This window comes from Agelaius tricolor, unplaced genomic scaffold (assembly GCF_023055355.1).
Source record: "Agelaius tricolor isolate 1412-34295 unplaced genomic scaffold, bAgeTri1.0.p SCAF_1, whole genome shotgun sequence".
In the NCBI taxonomy this organism is placed as follows: domain Eukaryota; kingdom Metazoa; phylum Chordata; class Aves; order Passeriformes; family Icteridae; genus Agelaius; species Agelaius tricolor.
The window spans coordinates 56,424,236-56,444,274 of NW_027269261.1; the positions used below are offsets into that span (position 1 = coordinate 56,424,236).

Consider the following 20,039-nt stretch of genomic DNA (forward strand, 5'->3'; position numbering starts at 1 on the left):
GCTCAGCACCAAAAGATCATTTTGCGCTTTTGGACAGCCGAAGTTTTTGTTTGTGGTTTTCCTGTGGGACGTCTCCATGACTCTGCTTAGCATTTGTGGAGACTCAGTGCTTCTAAATAAGAGCTGTGTTTCTGGCAGCAATGCTGCACCCTGGGAGTGCTCATGGGTGATCTACAAGACCCTCTGGGGTGTACTGGGAAAAGCATGCCAGAGTGACACAGCTGCAGCATTGATATCTACTAAACCATATATTAGACTATTTAAAAGTTTATTTTTGCATCCATTTTCAGAAGGCTATTGCTCCAGCAGAAAATCCTTCTCCAGACCAACCCAAACCAAACCTTTCCCAGTTTCTCAGTGTTTCTCAGTCTCTGTTCTGATGCCACAAGCTATAACCTGTTCGCTATTCAAATGCATGCTATGGAGTCAAACCAGCACTGCATGCTTAAAGCCAGCATAGTATTTAAGTACTTCAATGTAATGCTCTTTCTTTGTTTTTTGGGTTTTTTGTCATCTGATTGATAGGAGAAAATGAGGAAAGTGGAAGATATTGTGAAGGATCATTTGCTTTATCTGGATGCTGTGCATGAATTCACAGACTGGCTTCATTCTGCAAAGGAAGAGCTTCACCGCTGGTCAGATGCATCTGGAGATACACCAACTATACAGAAAAAGCTGGCCAAAATCAATGTAAGTGAGCATTCATGATTTCTTCTGCAATTCAGACCCTATGCTTTAAAAAAACCGTGGTCAAACAGTTGTGGGATCTTGCTTTTTTTCCTTTGAACCAGTGATTACATTTCAGTAAGCTGAAAGCAAGCTTTCCAAGCTGTGCTTTGTTTTCGACTCCCTTCTCATATTAACAGATGGAGTAAAAGTATAATCAGACCTAAGTTAACCACAGCACACATGGAAACAATTTGCAAGAGCGGAAGCCCAGTGGCATCACAGAAGAATGTGGCTTAGCTGATTAATGAATACTTCTCTTTCCTCATCCCTAAATACGCTTTCTCCATGAGCAGAATTGTCTAAATCAGAGACAACCTTTTGTGCTTTGCATGAAACGGAGATGTGTAAAGCAGCACAAGGATTGTCCCCCTCAAACATGGTAGAAATATGTGAGTTGTCTCCCTGTGTATACTCTCCTTAGCTTGGAACCTATTCTTAGCCATCTGAGTGCTTAAGAAATTTGCCTCTTTCTGAGTACAACACTAAAGCAGGCTACATGTTTTGCCCATGCCTGGTGTTTACATTCAGATAATCACGCTAGCAACATTTTACTCTGCTCCTAAGCATGAGAGAGTGGTACAGCGAACTTAAATGCTAGATGAAGATTCAGAATCCCCATGATCAAATTACAGATTTTTGTACATTCTGGGGTAATTTTCAGTCTCCTTTGTGCTCAAACTCCTGATCTGTAAAACGGGAAAGGGAGGATTTAGCAGCATCTAGTTCATAAGATGAACAAGAGAAGACATAACATTACTGTAGTGTTTGGGGTGGTATTTATACCTTCTCCAGTTTCTTAAGCAGAAAGGTCCCAAGATTGAGATGTCTGAGATTGAAATAAGGATGCCATAGAAAGAATTTAGCTCTGAAAACAAAACCAAAACCATTCACTCAGAAAAAAGAAAAAAACAAACAAACATGTTCAACTAATTCTGGCACATCACAGGTCACAAGCAAGCTAAAAACTGCAGTTCTGTTTCTGAGACTGCTGCGAGCAGCTAAACACCAGCATTTCTTATGCAAGAGATCACAACAAAACCTTCATGTTCCGCATCTCAACCTAAATAGTATTTTTCGTATCTTCCTGTCTTCCTCTCCAAAGCTGAAGACAGTTTCAGAACTGCTGTTGAATCCCCGCAAGGACCGCTGTTGCCTGGGCTTTACTCCCCCTGCTTCCCAGACCGCTGCCTTCAGGGAGCCGCGGCTCGGGGCGGTGCGGGGCGCTGAGGCCGGGACGGGCCGGGCCGGGCCGGGAGGCGCCCCCGGGCAGGCCCCGCGGCGCTGGCGATGTGGCGGCCCGCGGGTTACCATGGCAATGTTTCCCCTCAGGAGCTGGTGGAGTCCCGGCAGAGCGGCGCGGGCCGGCTGAGCCGGGTGGAGGCGCTGGCTCCGGCCGCCCGGCGCGGCACGACGGCGGGCGGGTGCCAGCTGCTGGCGGCCGAGATGCAGGCGCTGCAGGCGGACTGGCGGCAGTGGGAGGAGAGCGCCCGCCGCAGCCAGGCCGGCCTGCGGGACGTGCTCAGCCAGATGGCCCTGTCGGAGCAGGAGTTCGCGGCGCAGGCCGGGCGGCTGGAGGAGGCTGTGCGGCGGCTCGCAGGGCAGCTGGCCACCTGGGCGCAGGGGCTGGCCCCCGCCGACAGCCGCAGCACGGACGCCGAGGTGGTGGAGAGCTGGCGCAAGGAGAAAGTAAGGGCATGTCTCTTTTCCTAGCGGCGTTTCCGCTGTAGATGTGTGGTCACCGCGGGCGGGAAACTTCCGCCAAGCGGGACTATCCAGTGCATCGTAAATCAGTACTTGCATTTCTGTGAAAGCCGGACTTTCCAAACTCTTTGTGTTACCGTGATCACAGCGAGCGGTGTTGGCAGAACACGTCCCTCCCCTTGGCCTCTGCTGTACCAGGCTTAGCAAACGCTGCCTGGATTTTAGGTGTTAAACCCAAGGCTCGCCCCTGGGAGGAAGCCAAGGAGCTGGCACACCGACTCTGGGCTGCACTTCCAAGTTGCTCAGTGGTTCGAGCCAGAGTAGCATTTGATGGAGGAAATGTGAAGCTTTTCCTAAAAGCCAAGTAAGGAACTGGTGCCATTAAAATTTGTCAGGAATGTATTTGGCATATACTTTCCTTTTCTTGAAATATCCTCTATGTTATGCACATTGAGATCTTGCCCAATATTTAAAGAAATTAATCTGGAAATGGGTCTAATTCCTAATTGCTTTGCTTTGGAATGCAGTAGAATTGAGAGAAATAGAGGTTGTTTCTGTTCCTGATTGTCTCCTAGCAAAAGATTCCCATGTATATATCACAGCTCCTCCATGTAAATGTACACACATATTTGCAACAATCAAGATACATGTTTGTATCTCAACTACAATGAATCACAGATGTTGATGAAAGATACAGAGTATTTATCTTTCTGTGTAGCGCTGTAGTAAAGCAGTTTCAGTAGAGGGGGAGAGGTGTGTATTGCCTACTTTCTGACCCCTTGACTGCAGTCATGTTCAAAAAAGCCCCAGAACACAGCCCTTTTCTGTGAACTGAGATTATTGATCTTCTGCTGCAGGGTCTGTGTCAAGTTATTTCTGTGTCTTCTTCTTTGACAGAATTCCTTGCATGTATTTATGAAACCTGCTTGCTTGAGTGCCATTATGTGTCTGTAGGAGTAACAAAGAGGGCATTAAGATGAAGCAAATAATTGTACAAATATGAAAAATGTTCCATATATATGTGTTTTTAAAAAGGAAACAAAGCCATGGGATTGTAAGACACCAGGCATTTTTTATTTCATAAATGGAGAAGTATTAAATTGAAAGGCTATTGCTTTTATTAGTAGTATATATAATATGTACGTACTGTAGCTCTATATAAGAACACTCAGATTAGACAGTTGTAAAGTTTGGCTAAGGAGGAAGATGCAGAAGCAACTCATGAGCTAACTATGGATAGCCCCACTATGCAATTTTATTTATAGTTAGAAGAAATGTGACAGTAATCTTCTCATTGTTGGACCCCAGGGAAAGGCCCTATTGTGAATATAAAATAGCACTGCAGTTTCCATTTCTATTGTCTCACAGTGATTCTGTTGCCATGTTAGCCAAGGCCACAAATTAAAAATGCATTTCCTAATTCGTAGAATTAGCAAGATCATTCTGCTACTCTGTTATACTGAAGCTCTGTTCCCTTAGGTATGTGCAGCATTAGAGCAACAGATTTTGTGCTTGAAATTCAGCAAATTATTTTTGTAATTGTCAGATTCAATATTAAATCCAACTGGCTGCAACAGTGATATCACTGTATGGAAAAATGCCATGGTTAAATTTACCCTGTTTTGCAAGTTATTGCTCCTGTTTGTTAGTAGGCTGTGCCTAAGGCTGTATGTAGTCAGAATAACCTCCTAGTAGTTTTTGAGGTAGGTTATTTGAAACTGAAAGACTGTGCCGGAAACAGGCAGTTCTAACCTTGTGTTAGTCTTAAGAGATGTTTTCTTTGCATAAAAAAGGGGTGGTTAGCAATTCATTATGGTGACTCCTGCCCTTGGCACTCTGTGACATCCTGTGTTTAGGTAATGCCCATTGTGGTGTGATTTTTAATGCTTTCCAAAAGAATGGTTTTAGTAGTTTAACTGTAAGTAAAGTAAGCAAAAAGTATTTAGTGTTTTTTCTTAACATTATTGCTCTTACATAATTACTTAGTTCAACTGCTACTTTATATGGCACTGAAACAAGTACTATTTCAAGTATCTCTTAATCATGATTGAAGAGATTTATCATGTATGAGTAGCTCAAAGAAGATAGTCCATAATGAATAATGTAAATCAGGGGAGTCCTGTAAATCTGCTGCAGCAAAATATCATTTGTAGTTTTCCTGGATATTCAATTTTGTGCAGAACTCATTACAATGTATATTTTTAATCATCCTCTTTTTTTTTTCTTCTGAATATGTATGTATAAAAAAATATATATATATACTATATATATACATATATATATATACACATATAAACTATATATATATATATTCACACACACACACACACATATATATATATATATATATATATATATATATGCATTTTTAGAAATGTGTTTTGGGGGCATCTTTATCTCCTACTTCCAGGTCCCTGGTCAAATCTATCTTCACCTTCATATGATCTGTTTCTCAAGTTTATATTGTAAGTTTCTTCCAGACTGGCACTTTAGCCAAACTATTCTATACGTGCCAAATGCTCTGGTCTGCCTGCACTGCAGAACCTCTGCTGTTAGCCTGAGAGGAATGTCTGAAGAATTTAGTTCCTAGTGAGGCGAGGAGCCAAGTCTGCACTGCTCATTATGCTGGAGTAGCTGGCAGGATTCTGCAGTGGAGATGCTGTGGACATCATCAAGCACTGTTTTTGTTGGAGTACTTATCACACCTCTCCTTGTGACGCAAGCCAAGCCAACAAAATCTCTTTTTTTGTTTTGTTGGCTTAACTGTCTCCAAGGCACAAACCATTCCAGTGCATCAATGACAGGCAGTAACCCAGTTACTCTGACATGATTGTGAGCAGCTGTACTTTTAAAATATGAAGTCATGTGTGAAAAGAGTTGAATCTAATCTGTTAAAATCTTTGTGCATAAATTAACTTTCTGGATACAGCCCAAAAAATTTTAATTGAACCTGCTGAACTCAAGTCAACAGGATAATTATATTTATATGAACACATACCATTTGCTATTCTCCAAATGTATGGACTTTTATGTGTGTACAGCTAATTGACAATGCTGTTGCTTTATTAGAATGAAATTTTTATCTTAAAATGGGCTTCAAGAATATTTCGAGCTAAGGAAGTTGGGGCATCCAGAAATTTGGTCTCTAAAAGCTCATAATTTCAAACAAGGTACTGTAGACTTGATAGCTAAAATATTCTTGAAATTAAATGTATAGATCTTAAATTAATTAATTTTAATTCTGATAAACTTTGATTAAAAAGTTGTGGGTTTTTTATGTTTACTCACCAATATTTTTCATTTATTTTAACAGGAAACATTGGATGCTCTGGTAAAGTCTGAACAAATGACAGATGAGATCAAAACTCAGTTGAATGATCTTTGTAGGTTTTCCAGGGATTTAAGTACTCATTCTTCAAAAGTTTCAGGGTTGATTAAGGAGTATAACAGGTATGCATTCATCTTGTTTAGAATTTATCTTGTGTGTGTGGGGGGGGGATGATGAGCTGTCTTTAAGGGAACCATTAATTAGAATTTTAGAACTAGAGACAGACATATGCTATAGTTGGAATCATTATTTTGATTTTGGTGTCAACAAAAGTTATGCAAAGCAGTAATTTGATTTTTTTGAAATTTTTGTTTTCTTGAATCTAGGCTGTGCTACTAAATTCAGCTGAAACTAAATGTACATCTATACCTGATGTATTACAGGAGTCCTTGTAAAAAAGTGAGGCAGTAATATGTCTTATTTGCCTGAAAGAAAATTAACTATACCAGCTAGTTCAGATATTTTTCTTGATTTTGTCCTTCATACTATTCTTCTTTGTTTAGTTGGTTTCTTGAAGCAGGAACTAGCTAGGAAAGGTAGCATTTGCTCGCTTGCATTCTCTCAAGTCACTCTGATTTACTTTGGAGTATGACACCTGCATTTCAGACAGAAGAGTCTGTTGTTTCTTGCAGGAGATTTCAGCTTCTGGCTTCTGTAGCTGCAGGAGGATGTGATTACTCAGATTGATCCTTTATAACCTTGTGGACTTAGCAAAGCCACAGAAGTTAGAATTTTATTCACTGTAGTCCTGCACCCTCTCCCTAGTGAGAGAAAGAGGCTTGCAGAATACATTGATGCTTAGGTGCACTGAGTCACTCTGTGGAAACACTTGTACCTGTCATATCTGTGACAGCTATGTCCCAATTTACATGCTTCACTTTTGAGAACTGAAAGCTTCTAATGGATTTCCTGGTGCCTCGGTTAAGTGCATAAATTTGGTAGGAGGAATCCAGGTTAACCTACCCTTATCATTGTGTTTCAGAGAACAAAATAATAGCATTGTCACCTAACAGAGTCCTGCCCTTCCTCCCTCCCTCCCTCGCTTTTTTCTTCTTCCCTGATGTGCTAAACCCAGCCTCTGCCTGCAAGCCTCAAAAGGATGTCAGAGCAAAGAGCAGATCTTGCAGCAGAGATTTCGGACGGCTTTCAGGGACTTTCAGCAGTGGCTGGTCAATGCAAGAGTCACCACTGCCAAATGCTTTGACGTGCCTCAAAACATCAGTGAAGCTTCAGCGAGTCTGCAGAAAATACAGGTAACTTTATAGCAGTAAAATACTAGTCTGAGGGAGACCAAATCAATTTCATGTACAGCTCAGATTTATTTCTTTGATTAATTACTGCTTTTGTTAATGTTGTTATTGTTAACACTAAAGGTGACTCATTGCAGAGAAATAAACACTTTTTTTTTTCTATTTTGTTTAGTTTAATTACTGGGCTACAGTTTGTAAGTAGTTATGTCTCATAATAGTTTTCCTTGCCTTGTTTCTTTTTTATAATGTGAGAAAAATGTGTTTTAGGTGGGAGAGTACTGTAAATCAGAATGATACCAGAATGGAGTCTTAGTACCTGGAGTTATTTCACAATTAAGTGAATACTTTTCATCATGTATGAAAGTGGAGCCCTTATGGTACAAGAGCAGAGTTAAATTATAAGCAGTAGGAGCAGGCATTTAAAAAGAATATTTTTTACATAAACATAAAATAAGCCCAAACAGTTCTGTGGAAAGGAATTACAGTTGAAAGTACATTTTAATAAATCAAATGAAAGAAAGTTATTTTATTAATAGAACATAGCTATCATTTTAACTGAAACTAACAAAATGAGAATTATTTAATGAGGCTGTTATACCTTTAGTTAGATAGTATAACAGAAGAAATTCATAACTGTTTCTCAGAAAACACCAAAAGCCAAATCATCTCTTCCTCATTTTGCTATATTCACTTTCCTTTGCTTAAGGAGTCCATATAATGCTGTCTTGACATATCAAATATTTGACTGCATCATGTTGAGAATATCTTCAGAAGGGGGAAAAATCCTGGTAATTTTTTGAATTAAATATAAATGTTTTAGCAAGGCTGAGAGTTTTTTTCAACAGTGGGTTTCTTTTTTTAAATCACTACAGCCCCCTCATAATATAAGACCACACCTTGTTCTCCTTCTCTCTGAAAGCTGCCTTAGGTGAAATAAACTTTTTTTGGACTGCTTTAGGACTTCTAAAGATGTCTTGCTAACCTGTATAAACCTAAAATTTTGTTTTTCTTGAAAATTAATGTTCTGTCTGTTAGCACATTTTACATCATTAAGTCACCAATGTTTCATTTTAATATAGCCAGAATTTATAGTCCAAGTATCTCTAAGTTAACAGACCCTTTGGATTCTCCAATAAGACCTCTCATGTGACACAGAATCATCACCTGACCTAATAATTTTGTATCAAGCCTGTTACTCCTGAGCATGGGTGTAACCTAATGATTATGTGTATTACATAATCACGATAATGTAATATACATAATCACGATAATAACAATTTAAAATATTTCTATATAAGACTACTAAATTTCTTTGAGTCCTAAATGCTGGCAAAGTTTTTTAATAAGTTACAAAGAGATTATTCCAATAAATTGGAATTTGGAATAAATTGGAAACAATCTATCTGTTTCCTCACATTTCTGTATAATTCTTGTACCTGCATTTTTCCACACACTTATTGCACACCAGCACCATGCAAGATTTCTGTGAAGACTAATATTTCTAAACAGGGAAGGTAAATTAAGGATACAGAGGCATAAATCACACAGATTGGACATTGGTCAGGTTCTGAGCATCAGCCCACACCATCACATGCTCATGGCAAGTCCAGCACAGCTGGAGCTTGCCCATGGGCAGGGGTTTGGTCCAGTGTGTGCCTCTGAGGGTGTCCCTGTGTTATCTCTGTTAGGATAGCAGTTCCCTGAAATGAAACTTTTATCACTTTCTGTACTAGTGGTATTTGAGGGAATATATAACCCAACTAGATCAATAGTAATTGACTCATGAAGTACGGAAAATAAGCCTAACCCTAATCCTAGAGTCTTAATATGTGTATTATTCAGACACTTTGATTTCTGGATCAAGTAGCTGTTTTCTCCAACTCCCATCAATACAAACAATATTGAAACGAATTTACTGAAAATACATCAGCACATTAGCAAGCAGAAACCCTCATCACTGATCAATTTTCTAGTAGCTTGACTTTTTGGGACTCAAAGTTCACCAGTTAGCTTTTTTTATTACTATTTTTAGGAATTCTTATCAGAAAGTGAGAATGGGCAACAAAAGCTAAACCTGCTGGCATCCAAAGGAGAACTACTGTGCTCTGTTTTACCAAAGGAAAAGGCTAACGTTATCCAGGACAAATCTGCTGCTGCTAAAGAAGATTGGAAAAATTTTATCACCACACTCCACCAGAAGAAATCTGCATTGGAGGTATTGAACCAGTCACAGTGAGGAAATACTGGATCTAAATTTCCTCTTTGCTTCTATTTCAAACAGCACAGTTTAGATGTTGTGTATATCTGTGAGTGTTTACTATGTGACAGAACTAAGAAGTAGATGCTTTCAAGAAGTCTTACTCTTCTGCTTGCATTTTGCTTTTGTTTACTTCTGCTATCTTTATGACCTGATTTCACTTTAATGTGGTGTTTCGTGCAGAAGGGTGTTGTTCAGAATCAAAGACAGCAGTTCCTGAAATTCAGTAGTCTCATCAAATGCACTGGGTTTCTAAAAAAATATTTTCTTTCTGAAAAATGGTTTTAGTACGGGTTTCTGAAACAGCTGCTTATTGAATAGTCCCAGCAGAGTATGCAAATTTTGTTTCTCTTACTGCAAATAAGTGAAATGTACTTATTTAATTGAGCAACTTTTTAAGTAACTGCAAGTGCCTTTCTCTGTTCAGAACTAACAGTTCAACCAGTAGGTGGTGAATATCTTAAAATCATAAACTTTTTAAGGTCATAGGTTTTAAGGTCAAAATGTCTCATCTGAAATTCCCTGCATAGAATAGGATAATTAAAGTTCCTCGACATTCTTGTTTCCAACCAGTGTTGCCCAGAAAGGTGATAAAAAGATTAAATACACTTAATGCATTATGTAGGAAAGCGTTTCAAAGAAAATTCTCAGGTAGCAAGGACTTACCTTTCTTCATCTCAAGGTTGCCATGGAAAGAGGATGTTCTCAGTCTTTTTGAGTCAAGCATTTTTCAGTCTCACAGGCTTAGTTTTTTATTCAGATGTTTAAGTGATACGGGTGTAGCTGAAAAGAAAATTAAATATGTCTGGGGGAAAAATACATTAAAATAAATAGTGCACAGGAGTTATGCTGTTCAGGTTTTGATTCCACATTAATTATTTTAGGTGCTCTTTTATTAAATAATGCAGAATAAGCCTGCAAGAAAAGTATGCAGGCCTGAAGGAATGCTGTCATATGCATTTAATGCACTTTTTATGATCAAAATTTTACTCTATAAAAAGAATACAACCAGAAGTGTTCCCCAGGAGTGGGTTGAATTTAGACATTACCTAGAAACCTTAGCAGCCCATTTAAGGAGGGCTTAATGTTAATAACTGAAGTCACATATTAGATAACTCACATCCCAAATTAGCCTTTATTCACACTACCTTAGTTATGCAAACTGGAATTAGATTAAGTCAAGTCTCATAAAATGTGTAAAGCTTTACCATCAAAAGAAATTTGTTTCAGCCTTCCCTCAGCTGTGTAGTACATTGTTACTTCTATTTTGCTTTTTAAAGTGTGCCCTATCAAACTTTTATTTCAGTGTCTGTGGGATAAGAACAGGCAGAGCTCATGTAATTTATTTGAAGAGTTTTTTATAATTTGCCTGCAGTTATATATCCTTTTTGTGTTCTTGATCTGTGTGTTATGAATTAGTTATGTCTAGTGCACTGGGACTATTCATACAAATTTGCATGCCTTCCTAGAGCTTAAAGATCCAGATGAAGGACTTTGAAGCAACTGCTGAGCCTCTGCAGGAGTGGCTGACCACAACTGAGAAGATAGTACAAGGAAGTAGCAGTCGGCTCCATGATCTTCCTTCCAAGAGGAGAGAACAGCAAAAGCTGCAGGTGACTTATAAGGGCTCTTAACACAGCCAGACCTTCCCGTTCCATTCTCCTGGCCTCATTGGTTACTTACAAAAGCTTAATCATTCTAGCATCCTGACCTCTAAATAAGATGGGAACTGTTTTTGAGGTTTGCTGTTGATGATCCTGTTCCATCAAGTTTTGCATCTCCACGTTTCTTATGACATGCTGCTCCATTGCTGTAACCGTATGGTGTGCCTGTCTCAGCAAGCTTGCCATATGTCACTTCTATTTTTCATGGCACCTTCATGCTTCTCCATCTCCTGCTTTCTTGCACCCACTCTTATTATTACTGTGCTTGTGCTTTACAGTCTGTCCTTGAGGAAATAAGCTGCCACGAGCATCAGCTCAACAGGCTAAAAGAGAAAGCTCAGCAGCTGTGGGAAGAACAAGCTGTCAGCAAAAGCTTTATGCGCAGAGTGTCTCAGTTGTCTTCTCAGTATCTTACTCTAAGCAATCTGACAAAGGTAATGCATCCAATGTATGTGCTCCTAAGCAACTCCTGTGATGTATGTGGGGAAAAATAAAGACTGAAATGTGAAACACTGCAGTTATCTTGCTTGCCTGCTCTGTGATATGTCTGAGCTATTCTGTCTTTCACATTGACTTATAAGAGTGGAGAGTAAGGACTGTCAACAAAATATAACTGTGATTTTTTTGTTATTAATTTTTAAAAGTGTACTGATCAATAAGTAAATCCCACCCGATTATACAATAATCAGACTTTATTTTGATTCTTTCAAGCATGAAGACAGTTTTGTAATAAGTTGCATCTGAAAGAGGCATTTTTCAAAAATTAGCAGAGATGGAGTTTTTTCTAGAAAATACAAGATGCAGAGAAGTTGTTATTTTATCTTATCCTATAATGATGATTATTGGCATTGTAACTATTTTCACCTAAAAGTAATAGGTTGGTATTCTAAAAAAAAAATTACCTCTTAAGCTGCTTTTAAATGTTCAAGGGGAGGCATAGGCCAAATTTTAAACCATCAGACCAAGAACCGAGAGTTTAACATCCCTTTTTTTGAGCTTCCCACACTTCGCCTCTTAATAGTTCTACCATCTCTCTAGTGGAGACAGATAAGAAAACCTACATATTAAGACTGTTATTTTTCTCAAAGTTCATGTCATGAAGAAGGCTTGATAAAGGCTTACAGTTGCTACAGTAACTAGAATGTTAAGGATATAGGAAATATGTTTTGGAATAACAATTCAATTCAGAAAGTATATGTGTTTAAGGGATTGCTACTTTGGCAATTCCTACTTTTTCTGTAGAAGAAACAATTATAAAACATATATTTGATTTACTGAAAACGATTGTATGCATGGCCATAATAAATTTTCATGTCTACAAAATGAGAAAGTGAAAAACAAATGAGTTACTAACACAGGCTTATGCAAGCAGAACTTGTAGGAGAGGTCAGGATGAGCAGGTGTCATCTAAGGTGCAGGATACATATGGTCCAGCATATTAGAGAAACCCTGAACCCTTTTGGATAACATGGATCTTGAGGAAGATCCCTCTCAGTAATTTCCAAAGCCTGTTATATTGACTTGATATTAGTTCTCTGTCACAGTGGAAAAAACACACTCTGCCTTGTATTCTTGTTCACCTCAAGCCTTTTAGCAATGTAACTACAGCATTTGTTTTTGATTTGTATGAGTGTCAGTGATTTTTTTCAGAAGAATTGTTTTACTAGTGAGAGTCATTGAGGAAACAGGTCTTTACCAAATATCAACAAAGCAATTTTTGCTGCAGTGGTGTAGCTTCTTGGGCTTAAATCTGTTGTTGCACTGGCTGATTGCACAAGTTAGCTTCCATTGCAACAGTGACATGGAGCTTAGATGTGATTTACCATATGTTTAAGAAAAAGTGAAACCAGAAAACTGCAGCTTTAGATTTAGAAAATAAAAAAGTACATTTCTGAGATTTTAATTTATATTTTATGTTTGGACAATTCATTTGTGTGTGAATGCAAAATCCATTCCATGCTTAAGTGTACTTGTAATTATCAGTATATGAAGCAAACTTCTCTGTATGATCGATGAGACTCATTCTAAAATCCATAAGTTGGTATAGGGAATAGGGAATCCTTTAAATAGCTGTTGGTGCTAATTGCAGTATGAATTGCAGGAGAAAGTTTCCAGAATGGATAGGATTGTGGCAGAGCACCAGCAGTTCTCACAGAGTGTCAAGGACCTCCAGGACTGGGTTGCTGATGCAGTTCACATGCTGGATTCCTACTCCCATCCTACTGCAGACAAGAGTGTTCTGGATAGCCGGATGCTAAAACTAGAGGTATGGAAACGGGAGTTCAAAACCTGCTCTCTTTTACATATATATGAAGAATACAAATATAGGATAGTTAGTTGTTGCATATTAGTCTAATAACTGTTGTTCAGATGCTGATTTTCAGTTTATTCAAAAGTAAGTCCTTTTGTAGCAGAAAGAGCTCATTACTAGAACTTTTCTCTAAGAAGTAGATAAGGACCTTAATGACATGGACAACTGCATATATGAAAATTCTCGAAGTACTCAAAAGATGTGTGGCTGATGAAGATTAAATGGAAGAAGTAGGGTAGTCACTTCTGTTAGATTAGTATATTTCAATATACCTAGATCTTACAGGTGATACAGTTGATTCAGCAAATCTTTTCCTATAATTATTTGCTTTTAAAATGGTGGCAACAGTTAAGAAAATAACATCTGCTAACAACAGATGCTATTTAGGGCATTATTTAGAAGACAATATTTTCATTTTATTAATGTCTTGGATTCTGAGCCAAAGATCTTCAAAATTATAAGATTAGGTCAAAAAGCAAAAGATTGTAGCATAATACTAAAATTATGTTTTGGCTTTTGTTTATTGAATCTTTTGGGTTCATGCTTTCAGGCTTGTCATGACTACATAGTGTTAAAAACTGTGAGTTTGCAACTGCAGAACTCCAGGAGCCGAAGTCCCCGGGCTAACATTGATGACAGATTTTATGTGTTGATACTGTCACGTTGCAAATATATACTGGAGTGGTAGAACTGTAGTTCAGCTCTGTAGAAGAGCTTTGTCATTACATCTTGTTGTCTGTATGAATGAATCCTCCTGTTTTCCTTCTAAGTGATGTTTTCTTTAGAATGTCAGCCTTTTCACTGAACAGTACCTTTTCTGATATACTCTAAGTACCTGTACAGATTCCACAAAAATTTTCCTGTAAACTAAGGGGTTTTTTAATAGCCTGAACCTACCCATTGAAAGTCACTTCCTTTTGTGAAGCCCAGCTGTGAACCCCACTGTCCATCTTCCGATTCACTACAAGCTGCTAAATATGATCAGATTATGTTCCATTGAAGCTAGTTAGAATATTCATGTCCAGGTAATGATAAAAATAAAGTATATCCATTCACTTCTTAGGGCCTGCTAGCAGTGAAACAAGAAAAAGAAGTCCAAATGAAAATTGTTCTGACAAGAGGAGAATCTGTTCTGCAAAATACTTCTCTGGAGGGAGTGCCAGTGATTGAAGGCCAATTGCAAAATCTGAAAGACAGCTGGGCTTCTCTTCTGTCTGCTTGTATCCAGTGTAAGAGGTAAGAAGGGAGTGAGGTCAAGAATGATGCTTGTAACAAAGCACTGTCAAAGCTTTTGAAATGTAATTTTATTACTTTGGGAGTCAAATTCATGTAAAATGATTGTACATGCCAAACAATCTTAGAAGTTGTGATAGATTCATTTGAAGTAGAAGAAGGGGAGGAAATTGAGAGATCTAAGCTTTATTAACATTTATTGTCAATGTACTCCTAAAATTGGATTCCATGTTCATCATCTTGAATATTTTACTTTGTATTGCACTTGATGCTTTGAAACCTCAGAAATGAGATTTTTTTCATGGGCATTAATGGTTGCTCTGTCAAGATCCTGCCTGCTTTTCCACTGGCTATCATTCCAAAGAACATACTGTAAATTACAGTGTCCAACAGTGCTGCTCCTAGTGATAGAATAAAGAAATATAAAGGAAAAAAATTGAGATTTCTCTGGTGGAGCATCAATAGTTGCAAATATTTCAAGTTAAAGAAACAAGGGTAATTAAACATTAGAATGCAGCAACTTTTGAATGTAGGCAAAGGGGCAGGAAATTTCTGATTCTGGATCTTATGCTTTCAGTTGCAATTCATTTACTAAACCTAGAACGTGTCAGCTACATAGATTACTTAGATAATAAGTAATTATATAATAAATATAAATTATTTATCTAATCTAAATAGATAAATTATTTACTATTTATAAATTATTATTTATAGATCTAAATAAATAAATTATTAAGATACTTAATATACCAGGTTTGGAAAACTTAATTTCTCTTTGTTAGTCAAACAGTACTGCTAGTTAAAACCTGTAGGATTTTAATAGATTGCTTATCTTGTGATGTATCTCTCTCATAAAAATATTCTAGAATATCTGTATATGACTATATCTCACAGCTCAAATAGCACAGAACTTTCACTATCACAAAAAATATGTATTTTTAAATTACAGTCAACTTGAAGGAGCTCTCTCCAAATGGACGAGTTACCAGGAAGATGTTAATCAGTTTTCCAGATGGATGGACAAAGTAGAAACAAGTATGAATGCTTCTGAAAGGCAATATGCTGAACTGAGGGAAAAAACAGCTGCCCTCAGCAAGGCAAAGGTGTGTTTGATTTACAACAAACCATCAACAAGTACATAACACCTTAGAGGCAATAAACCAAACTGTCTAGCTGCAAGATTAATCTGTGGTCTTGTTTTAATGGTGCCCTTTATGTGTTCTTCCCTTTTGTTTTGCAGCTACTCAATGAAGAGGTGTTGAGTCATAACAGCCTGTTGGAGACTATTGAAGTGAAAGGAAAGGGCATGGCTGAGCACTACATTGCTCAGCTTGAGCTGCAAGACCTTCAGGAGAGGTATAAGTTCCTCAAAGAAAGAACAAAGGTACAGTTTTTCTTCATAGCACTACTTGTTTAGCTGGAAACAAGGAAAAGATATTTTCATTGATCATTTATTTTACAGTTAGATGAAGATTAAGAGTTTGGGGACAGCTGTAACTTACTGTAACAGAAACCTACTAGGGTAATTAACAAGTCTGTCTTCCTGTACTGAGCTTCAGGTCTTTTAGAAGGGTTTTAAAAAACAGAATAGTCTGAGGAACTCCATGTCAAAAGGTTCATTGACTTCAGCACAGATATAACTTTACCCAGTGTGACTGAAATGTTGAAAAAATCTTCAGACTTGTGATTTGCATAAGTGTATGGTTGCAATAAATTGTATCAGTCAGTTGTGTGATTCACAAATGTTTGGCAGCTACAGAGATTTTATGAATGAGCATGAGCCTTATTAGCAAGTAAACTGATACAAGTGTAATAGGTACTACATTTCCTGATAAATATTGATTTTGTATATCTGGAAAAATTTAGGACATAGATTAAGATTAGGATGGGGTTTACGGTAAGATATAAGGTAAAAAAGAAATAATAAAAGACCTGGTGATAGAGATAAATCTAGGCAATTACCTCCAGTTAACCCAAGTTCTTCTGTGATAATTAAATAATGACTAACACATGTTCAGACAGCTGACTTTGCTTCAGAATAGTAATGTAGTAAAATTGAATTCTGTTGTCTCAGTGATGCCTTTGTCATGAAGAATGACAAAATTCAAAATTCAGCCAAAATTCAGTTTTTCAAACACATAAGTGATTCAGTGTTTTGTGAACCTCTCTTCCACAACTGCAAAAAATGCCATGCTCGATATTATTCTTTTGAGCTTGAGTGAATAAAATTGCTCAGATTTGCAGAGAGATAGACAAGTCCTGGGAAGTGCTGGTAAATATACTATTTCATGGAGATGCCCTAGTCATTACCTTTTTCTCCTACACAAAGCTATACAAGCTACCTGTATTTTCTCAGTTAGAGTAACAGCATGGGAATGAGAAGAAATGGATGGTGGCTCACAGAGGCAGGAGTTCTGTACATATTACCTCATGTAGCAAGAATCATTGCTTCTTTCTCCAGATGACTGGGCTTCTCTGTTCCCAGCTGTGGTGATAGTGTTAAGTATTAACAGGGCAATCAGCTATGAGAAAGAAATTAAAAATTCAAAGCAAATAGCTGGAAAGTTAAGAATGTTCAAACATTTTACTGATCCTCTGGCCAGGCTGGAAACGTGATAAGATTCCCCAAGGATTTATGGCCCACGTCTGAACAGACCAAGAGTTGTAATTTCCTAAGCCCCTGTTGAGAGGCAAGAAAACTGGTCTCCCTTCTCCCATTCCCACTTCTGTGCATGGACAAGCCTTTTAAAAGATGTGATAGGACTCCTGTTCTCCTCCTTTGTCCCGCTAGACAGACCTGTTAGAAATAAGAGGTAAAGCAGACAGTAAATTCATAGGTTTATTAAATTGTTTGTCTTTTTATCAACCTGCTGCTCTCAAATGAAGCCTGTCTTGTCTCCATCAGAACTTGGTTCCCCATTCCCATAATTTCTTAGAAGATGGGAATTGCATGTAGTATATTTTTCTTGCACTTAGTAAGAGTAATCTTGTACCAATATATGACACCTTTCCCTCTGTACTCCAGATACGGTAATATTTTAGTGCTGAAATTTTTGTAACTTGCTCACCCACATACAAAGAAGAGTTGTAGTCTGTTTCTTACTGTGTGTAGGGACTGCTGATATCTTCAAACTTAAGATAGTGGATATTCCTAACAGAAGATTCCAGTTCCATTTGCAAAAACAACATGTCAAGCAAAAGAAAAGAATGCAATTTCTAAGGTCATATGCTTATTAATCACTTCAGCAAAGTTGATTTAAATTGCAGTAAAAATCAAGGAAGTTTTTTGTTATTAACCACTAAGGTGTTATTTAAAAGTAATCCCAGATCAAAACTCTAAATCTAAGAAGTTACAAACTTATCTTCTGGAATAAGTATTTTTACCCCTATGTGTCTCCCTCTTTCCCTATAATCAATTGAGTCATCTTCAGAATTCAAGTACTCTTGAATTCTTTGAAAGTTCAGCATCAGATTCAAACCTTTTCCCTTGATGGATGGTTGGGGTTTATGTTCTCTTGGTTTGACAATACACTAAGATATGTATACAAATTTGTAAATATTTTCACAAACAGGAGGCTGTAACAAAAGCTGAAGGACTGCTTACTTTACACCAAGAGTACCAAAGAAATCTGAAAGCCTTTGAAGTATGGCTGGAGAAGGAGCAGGAAAAACTTGACTGTTTATCACATCTTGATGGTGATGCCCAGGAACAGGAGGCAACACTACGAGATTTACAGGTATGTGATATGTGACACCCTCAGGAAAATAAAAATTTTAAAAAATAGAATTAAATTTAAAAAAGAATCAATCCTCTGATGGTATAGTAACAGACTAATATTTATTGCCAGACAAAAATTGTCTTGAGACCAACTGGAAATTGCAATATATATGAACCCTTTGTTACTCCAAAGTAGTGCCAATAAAGGTAGTGGAAATACCGTTGCTCATTTCTGGAAAAAAGTGTCAGTCCTTGAATGAAATCTCCAGGCATAATAATCCTTTCTTGAAAGTATTGAATTTTTGTTAGTTGTTGCTATATCTCTTCTTTTTCCTATGTGTTTCATAAAATACGAAGAGTGTTTTCATTGGTGTTCCATCTTTTATTGCTCGCAGTGCAGGTGCACCTACTTTCAGGCAGTTCCACTCACTCAGGCTGGCTCCCATAGTGAGGTGGGAAGACTTCCACTGACTCACTTCAGTGAAAGTGAACAGTAAACCCATAGTGCTTCAGTAATTCCCCAGTTATTATCTTAAGCTGACTTAAAATGCTTTAATACCTGTTGTTGAAGGAGCACAAAGTCTGTACTTGAGATATGAAGTGTTTATTACCTTATTCGGGATACTGAGAGGGTCTTTGTATGATCAGGGACTCTGCATATCCTTCTGCTCATTATAGTTACTCTACAAAACCCATTTGAAAATATGGATATGTATCTCAAGGGAAATCTGAGATGAAACACAACTGTGTTTTGTAAAGGTAATTTCCTTGTTATGTTTGCTAATCAGATTTAATCACTTTGTACTTTGATTAATTGCTAATAAGCATGAAAATGCCATATATGTCTAGGAGAGGGTATCAAAAATTAGTCTGGAGTGTTGTCTCAAACATATGTAACAATAAATTATTGGTTTATTTTGGAAGATTGAAGCCTCATTTTTTAAAGAGATTCAACTTTAGAACCAGTCTTACAGTCTGCTTTCCACATCTGGAAAGTTTTGAATTTATGCTGTGGTGAATGGATTCCATCCATCCATCCCATGCTTTCTAAGGCAGCCAGTGTTTCAGAACTGATGAACTTGGCAGGAGAGGAAAGAATTCAATGCATGCTTTGTCAATAATTTTCTGCAGTTCAGTTGTCAGTAATAATGATACTTGGTGTGCTTTGTAAGTGAGCATGCTGTGTTATTAGAGGAAAGACTCTCTAATATATGTTTCACCATAGACAACTAAAGAGAATGCCCAGCTGTCTTCAGAGGAGCCAAGGGGGTTTTTGCCATGCGTGAATGAAAGCTGTCAATGTAGGGTATGTAACTAACTCTGCCTTTACAGGAGCTGCAGGTCCACTGCGCAGAGGGACAAGCATTATTGAATGCTGCTGTCCATGCCAGAGAGGAGGTAATTCCCTGGGGAATTCCCCAGATAGAAGACAGAGCCCTGGAATCCTTACGGCAGGACTGGCAAGTTTATCAGCACAGGCTTTCTGAAGCAAGAAGCCAATTAAATGCCACTGTGAGCAAACTGAGGTTAATGGAGAAAAAATTTCAGAAGGTTAATGACTGGTTAACAAACCTGGAGGAGAAAGTTGCCATCAGGACGGGGAGGAGGTCTGGTAGAGCAACAAAAGAAATGCAGCTTCAACAAATGAAGGTAAAGAATATAGTTAAGGCATTCCTTAAACAAAATAATATGTGTGGTTTCCATGTCAATTCCTGATGGCACTGAAAAAATGAGAGCAAGCTTTTCAATTTATTCTGAGTTGTTAACTAAAATTATGTTTCCAAGAGAGCTTTGTGCCTTCTAAATCCAGGTTCCTCACATTTTACTGGTGGAGGTATGGCTATAACA

The 20,039-nt window shown here is 37.8% G+C and overlaps 1 protein-coding gene across 19 annotated transcripts in view; it reads left to right on the forward strand.

Annotated features, from left to right (window-relative positions):
• The window catches only part of SYNE1 (spectrin repeat containing nuclear envelope protein 1), a 289,195-nt gene that overhangs the window by 138,171 nt on the left and 130,985 nt on the right, over window positions 1–20,039 (forward strand). For all 19 annotated transcript variants that reach the window (XM_071435338.1, XM_071435390.1, XM_071435430.1 and 16 more), the window contains 13 exons: window positions 526–690; window positions 2,059–2,415; window positions 5,744–5,880; window positions 6,834–7,011; window positions 9,041–9,223; window positions 10,735–10,878; window positions 11,208–11,363; window positions 13,031–13,195; window positions 14,304–14,476; window positions 15,423–15,576; window positions 15,714–15,857; window positions 18,046–18,210; window positions 19,524–19,841. In XM_071435338.1, coding sequence (XP_071291439.1) covers window positions 526–690; window positions 2,059–2,415; window positions 5,744–5,880; window positions 6,834–7,011; window positions 9,041–9,223; window positions 10,735–10,878; window positions 11,208–11,363; window positions 13,031–13,195; window positions 14,304–14,476; window positions 15,423–15,576; window positions 15,714–15,857; window positions 18,046–18,210; window positions 19,524–19,841 — 2,439 coding nt within the window. The remainder of the gene's footprint in view (window positions 1–525; window positions 691–2,058; window positions 2,416–5,743; window positions 5,881–6,833; window positions 7,012–9,040; window positions 9,224–10,734; window positions 10,879–11,207; window positions 11,364–13,030; window positions 13,196–14,303; window positions 14,477–15,422; window positions 15,577–15,713; window positions 15,858–18,045; window positions 18,211–19,523; window positions 19,842–20,039) is intronic.